The 10,964-nt window shown below is 40.6% G+C and overlaps 1 protein-coding gene across 1 annotated transcript; it reads left to right on the top strand.

The window, feature by feature from the left end:
- Window positions 1–338: 338 nt before the first annotated feature.
- Window positions 339–6,150, top strand: LOC143285213 (EF-hand calcium-binding domain-containing protein 10-like). Its single transcript, XM_076592460.1, has 4 exons — window positions 339–498; window positions 2,986–3,150; window positions 4,909–4,999; window positions 5,768–6,150. The coding sequence occupies exons 1-4, from the start codon at window positions 369–371 to the stop codon at window positions 5,811–5,813; spliced, it is 432 nt and encodes a 143-aa protein (XP_076448575.1). The 5' UTR covers window positions 339–368; the 3' UTR covers window positions 5,814–6,150.
- The last annotated feature ends 4,814 nt before the right edge of the window (window positions 6,151–10,964 follow it).

Here is a 10,964-nt window from a genome sequence, read left to right as displayed (position 1 = left end):
GAAATGGATGGCAATACTATTTTACTAATTCATATTTTTACCGCAATACAGTTCGTAAAGAAGGATTGTTTCACTTTTTGATTATTAGTATACTATATTGCCTATTTTATTCTGGATTTTTTTTTCTTCTCTTAAACACATAACATCGTTAAAGTCAGAGCGGGTTTTAACGACCGATCCAAATTAACTTCGCCACCCCTCACCCGCTCCAATCAATCTAAAGAGAAAAATCACGATTTTGGTATTATTTCTAATCACGGTATTTTGTTCTAAAGAAACAACAACAACAACAAACTTTTCAATAAAACAGACCCAAGTGATTTCCTAAGATCTCGCGCGTGTGATTTCCATGGAGATAAACAAACAAGATGGACGCCGAGGAAGCTGAAACACCTATGCCCCCGACTCGCGTCGAGGAAGCAGAAGAATACCTGAAAAGACACAAAATTATGGAATTGTTCAACAATATAACTTCACAGCTGATCTATGCCCGTCCAGGTACTGAATGTGTGATTTTGATGAAGCGCGAGAATCTTGATTTGAGTTACACTACTATGACATCCATGATGAATACGTTTCCCATCATCGATCATGGAGGCTACAATTTTAGTAAATTGCAAAATATTTGTATTAGGGATGTTATTGTTGATCATATGACTGACAGCAAGCGTATGCAAAATGACATTATAATGGCTCCTGCTCAGTACTCCATGTTTTGGAATACAACATAATTATCATATCATATCAAGTGTCATGGCTTTTAGGCTTTATCAGCATTTTGACTGATCAATTGGGGCTTTTTATTTCTTCTTCTTCTTTTAATTATAATTTTATATAAGACTGTGCAATCACTAATGTTATGGCTAGCTTCCTATGGAGAAATTAACATGGAATCCATAATCTTTCCAGTGTTTTCCAATAAATTATTAAAACTATAAAATGTTCTGGCAGTGACAATGTTATAAAATGATTGATCAAATCAATGATAATATAATTTTTGTGGGTTGTTGCAAATCACCTTAATCTAACCCTTTATGAAGTTACAATGGTACATAATTACATGGAAATGCTGAGATAGAGGTCTGGGTAAGAGATTCCTTTCAAAATGGAAACAGTTACTGTGTTGATGACCATTTCCTTGGATTTTCAGGTCATTATTTAAATAGTGCAGATGTCAGAAATTGAATGATGTAAAAACTAATGATGATACTAAAACTGTTAGTGGAAACATTGTCTGGTCTCATTTAAAAATGCAATGAAGATGTTCAAAGGACATAACTAAGCTGATAAAATGAGATTATGTATCAAACTACATTTGTAGACTCAGTATGTATATATCTGTAATTTCCAGATTTTACAGTTATGGAAAGACAAAAGCGCTCAGAACATGTGTTGTTTTTTTTAAATGTTTCAGATTTCAAATTTTCAGTACAAATGGAACTGCATTAATACACTTGATGAAAATATATTCAAACATTATAAGGACCCATGCTACACACACACACAAACACACACACAAGTCCAATGATGGACCTAAACAGAATAAAAACAAAACACATCATGACAGGAGCTACAGAAATGCATTCTTTTGCATTAAAACATTCAGTAAAAAAATAAAAAAAGTCGAAAAAAATAAAACACTATAAAAGAAAATGTTGCTACCTTGAGTGTTGAGTTGATCTTGCTATGTAGCTCTCTGTTTCTTACCGATATTTTTTGTATCAATGACTTCTCCACCCGGACACTCCTTGGTGAACAGAATCAAGCCAGAGACAGTTCTGTTTAGCTGTTTTTGGCTCATCCAAGACAGACTGAATCATCAGACAGGCATATGACGTTGCCTGACAAGCCTTTTAAGTAAAATTAATTTCCATTCAGCTCCCGTCTGTTCTTTCCTTGCTCCACAGAGGGAGAGAAGAGGAAGGACAATGTGCAGCCTGTCACTTCCTCAGATAGGAAGCTGCAATATGATAATCCCAAAGCTCAGTATTAAAGTCATTCTCTTTTTTTTTCTTGTATGAAAAGAAAATAATTATAAAATACAAAAGAAAATAAGAAAAAAAGGTTGACGTGAGAAATTAAGGGGAAGTAATGTTTCCCTGTAAATTGCTTTTTGGTGGAAATGTAGAGTTGTTTCCCTTGGATGCCGCAAGCATATTTCAGAACGTTCGAAGTGTGTATAATGCTCCTAATTCATATCATGAGTATTTGGAATAGTTGAGCAAGCTAACTTACTGGTATCGTTTGTTTTACTTACATCTTACCTGGGCAGCAGGTGCTTTAGCCTGTCCTGATAGTAGATAACTTTCAATTCTCCTGGCAGGATATTTCTCAAGGTGCTCAACTACATACTCATCATAATTGTGTCAACAAGTTACCTTATTTTTGACGTCCATCTTATCTGTTGACAAAATGAAATTAATCCTTGAAGGTTAGGTTGTGGCGTGGCTCACATTTATAATGATAAACCAAGTTCTGAATGGTCTATGGGATTTAAATCATAATTTTACTCCCCTTCTCTCAGCTGAAATAACATCAGTAATAATACTTATAACAATAGTGATCATTGTTGTTACTATAATAATAATAATAATAATTAGAAGAAGAAGAAGAAGAAAGATAATGAAGAAGAGGAAGAAGAACAAGAACAACAAAAATAATATATGAAAAACTGAAATGATAATAATATTGATAATAATGATATTATTGATAATAATAGATATTTTTCTTCTTTGTCTTCTTGTGAATATGATTCTGCTACTACTATTATAACTACAACTACTATTACTTCTATGATTATTATTATGAAAACAAATATTCTCCTTCTCTGATAATTATTTCTATATTCATTGTTATAATTATTATACATATTAACAATAATAACAACAACAATAATAATAATAATGATAATAAAACCATCACCATCACAACAATAAAGATGATGCTAATAATAATAATAATAGTAAAGATGCTGTTTCCATACAGACCAGCCCAAGGCCTTCATCACGGAGGTGCTCCAGAGGCTGCAGAAGTCCAAGTCGACGCAGTTTGACCTGCCGTGTCTGTTCGACGAGACCAACATTGTGTCCATCTTCGGCATGCTGGACCCCACTGGCAGGGGCTTCATCAGCCACAAGCAGTACCAGGAGGGTGGGTCATGGGGGTGGGGGGAGGGGATGGGGATTGGGGGAGATGGTGGGGGTTGGAGGGCTAGGGGGGGACTTGGAAGAGGGCTGGCAGTGGCAGAATTTGGAGGGAGGGAGGGTTGGGGAGGAGGTTGGGATGGTTGTGGTTAGGGGTGTGTGTGTGTGTTTGTGTGTGTGCGTGCGTAAGATGGCACACAATGCTCAGAAAAAGGAGAGCTTGAGAGGGAGATGTCTGTCAATAACTTTTTGTTCTCGTTGGCGAATTGAAAGCTTCAAAAACTTTATCCAATGGTTAATAAGTGGAACTAATTTCTTATGTGGTTATGTCATTAGATAAATTATGTGTAACTAAATTTTTAAAAATTTCATCTCAGATTCTTTTACACACACACACATTCATGCATGCACAAAAATATGGATAAAACAAAGGTAGTTGTTTTCAAGAACGGTGGTTTTCTTAGAGATTGTGAAAAATGGTGTTATGCTGGTAAACAGATCAAAGTTGAACCCAGTTACAATTACCTAGGAGTAATTTTTTCTGCCACATTAAACTGGTCCAAATGTGTTGGTAATCTTTCGGGAAAGGCACTCAGAGCTGTAGCAGGATTAAAAGACTGTATTTTAAGTTACAATGTGTGCCAGCTGATACTATTTTCAAAATCTTTGATGTCAAAATCAAACCAATTTTGTTGTATGGCTCCGAGATATGGGGTTTCCAGCGCTACGAAGCCATCGAAAAGGTACAAATAAAACTATGTAAAATGATTTTGGGTGTGGGTAGAGATGTTAAAAATAACATTGCCACTGGAGAGTGTGGTCGGTTTCCCGTTTATGTTGATGCTTATGTGCGGCTTATCAAATATTGGTGTAGACTTATCAATTTATCCCAAGACCGATACCCAAAACAATGCTATGATATGTTACTCATGCATGATTACAATGGAAGACACAACTGGGCAACTCAAATAAGGACTATATTGTGTAAATTTGGATTCGGGTATGTATGGGCAATGCAAGATGCGGGTAATATTGAGTATTTTCAAAGGATATTCAAAGACAGACTAGAAGATGATTTTCGCCAAACCTGGCATGAATCTGTTGTGAAAGAAGGTGACTACTGTTTATATCATCCAGAAATTATAAGAGCTAGTTACATTGGTGAGTTAGACAATCATGAGCATCGTCGCGTTCTATGTTTGATTAAATCAAACCGTCTACCACTTGATGGAATCCCTCGTTTTGGTCATCGTTTGTCAGATCCGATTTGTAAATATTGTAATTTGAATAATGTTGAAGATATAGTACATTTTCTTTTTGTTTGCCCCAGATATGCAACACTTCGTAAAAGATATATTCCACTTTATTATCATCGTTTTCCATCATCTTTTAAAGTTCAGTTGCTATGTAGAAACCTAAGTGGGAAGTTAGCCTTCAAAGTTGCTATGTACATTTGTGGATCTTTGAAACTTAGATGTAACACTTAATGTTTGATGTCTGTATGCTCACCTTGTGCTGCTTATCCCATGTAGATTTTCACTTCTCCTGTCCATATGGGCCAGATGGCCTGAAAAGACTGCATTAAAATTATTGTTATTGTTGTTATTGTTATTGTTATGCATGCACAAACATGCACGTGCAAACACACACAAAATTAATTATTAATGGATAACAATCACTGGTACCTTGTAATCTTCTACCCTCCCAATCCAGCCTTTGTGTGAGCACAAAACATAATTGTCTCCTCTTCTTTTTTTCCCCACAGCTTTGGTGACCTTGGGGGTCAAGGACTTTGACCCAGAACCAGTTGGCCATGATATTGACAGAATCAACATGGACACCTTCGTCAGAGAAGCGTATGTGGACCACATCCCTTTCCATTCCATCTTTTGAGACAGTGGATACCCACAGAAGAAAGACACCTATAGTGTTTTAAAAGTTCTTGTTAACTTGCAATACAATTCAAAGTGGACAGACTTAAAACTGAAATGATGAACACAGATGTTTGCACAATGCATATTCTGTACACACAAACCCACACAAACACATATACAAATAAATATGAACTTTCTTAGCTTAGACACAAGCACAGACCTTTCAGCAGAACTACTAAGAATGGGAACAATGTCATTTTATATTGTTTCTCATGATCATTAATTTTGAATAACTATTTTAAAAATTGTATCCAGTTTTACGAAGCTCAGTCTTATTATATAAATTCGGTTAACAATCATGAACAGCAGAAATGTTTCAGTTAAAAAAACAGTGTAACAGTAGCCTACTATATCAATGAGCAGACTCACTCAAAAATAATTATACACACGCATGCGTGCACACACACACATAAAAAAAAAAATTATATGCACACGTGCGCATACACACATGCAAATCATAGTACTAGGAGCTTTACTGTTGAAATAATGTACTTGCATATAAAGTTGTGCGCATGCATACATACATGATTTGTGCTTATATTTGCCATACATACATGATCTGTGCTTATATTTGCCAATGTGTTTGTAGTTAAGTTTTGTTTTGTTTTTGTTTGTTTGCTGGGGAGGATGATTATTGTTTATTGACATGACTGATAATACGGGTTGCTTGATCTTTTCTTTCTGTTTCAGGAAAGACGGGCTGTTGCGAGCATCTGCTACCTTCTCAGAAACATAATGAGTGACGATGTGCTAGCAACGTTTCAAGATCTGTGTGGATTGTCATTTTGTGTCATTGTGGTTTCATTCCCATTTCCTTGTAACTGTGATCGCTTGTGTGCACAATGTGTGAAATCTCTCTCCCCCCTGCCTCCTCCCCTCCCTATGTCATGGTAACTAGTGGTGTGTACTTGTACATATTTTGATGTATTATTGTAAAGGTCCAATCTATTGGCAGAAAATACAGTGCACATTCTAGAGACCCGATGCCATTTATGAAGCTTCAGCTTTTTCAGTCATTGTCAAATGTTGTAATTGTTTTTCCTTTTCAGTCAGTAAAAGTGTCTCTAAAAGCATCTGTTTTGTGCTGGCTTGTATCTTGCCAAAAGGGGTAGACATCTTTCATGAAGTCAAGAAATTATACATACATATTAACACTCATGTGCCAGCATGAACACACACACACACACACACACACAGTGAGAGAAGAGAGAGAAAGAGAGAGAGAGAGAAGAAAAATAGTCTGTAACTGAAAAAAACCCAGTATACTTGTAATTCCCTTCAGGCTTATTTCTTATAACTATATTGTGGTTTAATAAGATCTGAATTCACCAAAATATTGTCATAAATATCTCCAGATAATCATGATTAAATATAGGCTACGCCTATCGTTTTAACATGACAATACCTGTACAACAAGACGTTAGTATAATCCTAATAAGTATGGAAGGTCAGCAACATCTCCATGAAACACGGGATCAGACTCCTGCATGCACTGGTACATTCCATCTTCCTGCATGTCTGTGAGACGTGGACCCTCACAGCAGATTATGAAAGAAGAAATATTCGTGCCAGTGAAATGAGATGTTATCACAAGATACCAAACATCAGATACACTGACCACACCACCAATGAAATAAGTGCGCCAGACCATCTATCAGCACACTAGACCGGATGAAGATCTGCTGACATCAGTTCAGAAAAGAAAACTACATTGATAAGGCCACTTGAAATGAAATGAAATTATGGTGCTTAGAGCCTCGCCGACCACTAAGGCCATCTCAAGGCTATCGCCACGTTAATACCTACTACAAGGGTAAAAGAACAAACAATAAAAACAAGTCACCACTTTAAGCTTTTCTCTCAAAGGTTTAAAAAAAAAAACCTTCCATAGTTTAAAACCTTCAAATCTGATTAAAAATGTTCACTTCTTTCAAGAAGTCCATCAGCGCCCACGGAGGGACATCAAGAAACAAGGTCTTCAAAGAAACCGCCGTGTAATGTCAGTGTCTAACGTCATACAGATCCCAACAGTCAATGATCACGTGTTTCACGGTGAGAGGCTCATCACAGGGAATACATCGAGGGGCCTCTTCCCCCTTCAACAGGTAAGAATGAGTTTAAAAAAAAAAGAAAAAAAAAAGTGTGCCCCGCTTACAGTCTGCAAAGCACAGACTCCTCCTTTCTGCTGATATGGCCACTTAACAAGACCCAGTGACCTTGCCAAAACAAGGAACTGTCGAGGGAGGGAGACGGAGAAGAGGATAGAAAAACAATGATGAACTGACAACATTGCAGAATGGACACCTGTCTAACTGCAAATGTCTGGCAGTCACTCTGAGACTGTCCACCTGGAGTATGGGGAATCTGTACTGTGTGAAAGACGCTATGTGGCCACCACGTGTTAAGTGATCTTCTTCTTCTTTCCGTTACACGACCAACATCGACTTGCCGATGACTCTGTCGTGGTTCATGCATGCTGGGTATTTTCGTGTCTCCACAACCCACCGAACACTGACATGGGTTACAGGATCTTTAACGTGCGTATTTGATCTTCTGCGTGCATACACACGCGAAGGGGGTTCAGGCACTAGCAGGTCTGCACACATGTTGACCTGGGAGATCGGAAAAATCTCCACCTTTTACCCACCAGGCGCAGTTACCGTGATTCGAACCCGGGACCCTCAGATTGAAAGTCCAACGCCTAAACCACTCGACTGAAGCAGACTCATGGAAACAAGAAATTCTCAATTCAGACTGAACGCTGTCCACTTTTGCACATCGGAGGGGGAAAAACGAGAAACGAGAAAAAGGTGGAGCTGACAGCCTCACTTATGCACCCATTTGCCTTGTGGCGAACATTCTAAGTGATGGAGCTGTTTTGCTGGCTGGGGTGTTTTCAATAGATCACTGTAGAATTTTACAAGGTGAAGCGATTTCGTTCGAATCGTATATTTGGCATTATCTTTACCGTCCGTGTAACTGTTGAAGCCACATTGTTTGATTACATTTTTTACTGTTTAATTTTCTGTGAGAATTATGTACAGAAAGACAGTTCATGGCGAAAGCCAATTAAAGGGAGGTCAAAATAAACCAACAATCAAAGTGAAAAAAAAACCCAAACCATTTCGATCAACAAAGAGAGGCCTACCCCATTGTCCACACCAATACACTTCTGAGCCGCACATACCTTTCACCAACCCCCTTACCACCGTGGCGAAGTGGTTTGCGTCACAGATTGGCGAAGATTCGAACCTTGCCAGAGGCATTTTATTTTGAGATCATTATCAGTCCCTGTCGGTTCCAACCCTGACTGGAGTACACAACAGGCTCCTGACTGGAGTACACAACAGGCTCCAACCCTGACTGGAGTACACAACAGGCTTCAACCCTGACTGGAGTACACAACTCCAACCCTGACTGGAGTACATAACAGGCTCCAACCCTGACTGGAGTACATAACAGGCTCCAACCCTGACTGGAGTACACAACAGGCTCCAACCATGACTGGAGTACACAACAGACTTCAACCCTGACTGGAGTACATAACAGACTCCAACCCTGACTGGAGTACACAACAGGCTCCTGACTGGAGTACACAACAGACTTCAACCATGACTAGAGTACACAACAGACTTCAACCCTGACTGGAGTACATAACAGACTCCAACCCTGACTGGAGTACACAACAGGCTCCAACCCTGACTGGAGTACACAACAGGCTCCAACCCTGACTGGAGTACACAACAGGCTCCAACCCTGACTGGAGTACACAACAGGCTCCAACCCTGACTGGAGTACACAACAGACTTCAACCCTGACCGGAGTACATAACAGACTCCAACCCTGACTGGAGTACACAACAGACTTCAACCCTGACTGGAGTACACAACAGGCTTCAACCCTGACTGGAGTACACAACGGGCTCCAACCCTGACTGGAGTACATAACGGGCTCCAGACTGGAGTACACAACGGGCTCCAACCCTGACTGGAGTACATAACAGGCTCCAACCCTGACTGGAGTACATAACAGGCTCCTGACTGGAGTACACAACAGACTCCAACCCTGACTGGAGTACACAACGGACTCCAACCCTGACTGGAGTACACAACAGACTCCAACCCTGACTGGAGTACACAACAGGCTCCAACCCTGACTGGAGTACACAACAGACTCCAACCCGGACTGGAGTACACAACAGACTCCAACCCTGACTGGAGTACATGAGTACACAACGGGCTCCAACCCTGACTGGAGTACACAACGGGCTCCAACCCTGACTGGAGTACACAACGGGCTCCAACCCTCACTGGAGTACACAACGGGCTCCTCACTGGAGTACACAAAAGACTCCAACCCTGACTGGAGTACACAACGGGCTCCAACCCTCACTGGAGTACACAATGGGCTCCTCACTGGAGTACACAAAAGACTCCAACCCTGACTGGAGTACACAACAGGCTCCAACCCTGACTGGAGTACATAACGGGCTCCTGACTGGAGTACACAACGGGCTCCAACCCTGACTGGAGTACATAACGGGCTCCGGACTGGAGTACACAACGGGCTCCAACCCTGACTGGAGTACATAACGGGCTCCAATGGGAACACTGACCACATTGCAGTGCCACCTCCTTTCCTGAAGCGATGTTTGACAGTGTCCATGTGTCGGTGTGCACGCTTGTTCGTGTAATGGTGGGTTATGTTGTTGGTTTTGTGGAGTGTTAGACTTGTCTTTATGCGTCCACCTCAGATACGAGAGAATCAGAGCGCACTAGTTCTATCCCCACACTCCCCTCTTTTTTCTCCCCCTCCACTGGACCTTGTGGTCTGGGTGCCAGTCATTCGGATGAGATGAAAAACCGAGGTCTCGTGTGCAGCATGCACTTAGCGCACGTAAAAGAACATGCGGCAACAAAAGGGTTGTCCCTGGCAAAAATCCCTGAGAAAGAAACCCGCTTTGCTAGAAAAAACAAAAACTCGTGTAGGCAGGAAGGAAGAACATAATGGGTGGCGCTGTCAGTGTAGCGACGTGCTCATCCTGGGGAGAGCAGCCCCAATTTCACACAGAGAAATCTATTGTGACAAGAGAGTAATACAAAACAGAACAATACAAAAGAATACATGAACGAATTGTACACACCATTCTTCCTGTATGCGAGACGTGAGCGTCGGTCTACATGTATCATCATCATCAATAATATCATTATTATTATTACTATTATCATTATTAGGAGTGATGGCCTAGAGGTAACGCGTCCGCCTAGGAAGCGAGAGAATCTGAGCGCGCTGGTTCGAATCACGGCTCAGCCGCCGATATTTTCTCCCCCTCCACTAGACCTCGAGTGGTGGTCTGGACGCTAGTCATTCGGATGATACGATAAACCCAAGTCCCGTGTGCAGCATGCACTTAGCGCACGTAAAAGAACCTACGGCAACAAAAGGGTTGTTCCTGGCGAAATTCTGTAGAAAAACCCACTTCCATAGGAAAAACAAATAATAAAACTGCACGCAGGAAAAAATACCAAAAAATGGGTGGCGCTGTAGTGTAGCGACGCGTTCTCCCTGGGGAGAGCAGCCCGAATTTCACACAGAGAAATCTGTTGTGATAAAAAAAGAAAAAGAAATACAATACAATAGACCAGCATGGATCTCCGCAACAGCATCTCCATTATCCTTATCCTCACCAATCACCACAACAATAATAACAACGATAAAGACAAAAATTTTCGAACATAACCGAGCATGGACTCCGCTGCACGATGTTAGCAGGGCGATGGTGACAGGACGGAAACAGCTGTCTTTGGACTGTGATCGCCAGGACAGCGAGAGCACGACCTGAAAAACCTGTGTGGCTCTGTGTGTGTGTGTGGGGGGGGGGGGGGGG

This window comes from Babylonia areolata, chromosome 8 (assembly GCF_041734735.1).
Source record: "Babylonia areolata isolate BAREFJ2019XMU chromosome 8, ASM4173473v1, whole genome shotgun sequence".
In the NCBI taxonomy this organism is placed as follows: domain Eukaryota; kingdom Metazoa; phylum Mollusca; class Gastropoda; order Neogastropoda; family Buccinidae; genus Babylonia; species Babylonia areolata.
The sequence above is the reverse complement of the archived record's forward strand: the minus strand, read 5'-3'. Positions and strand labels throughout refer to the sequence as shown.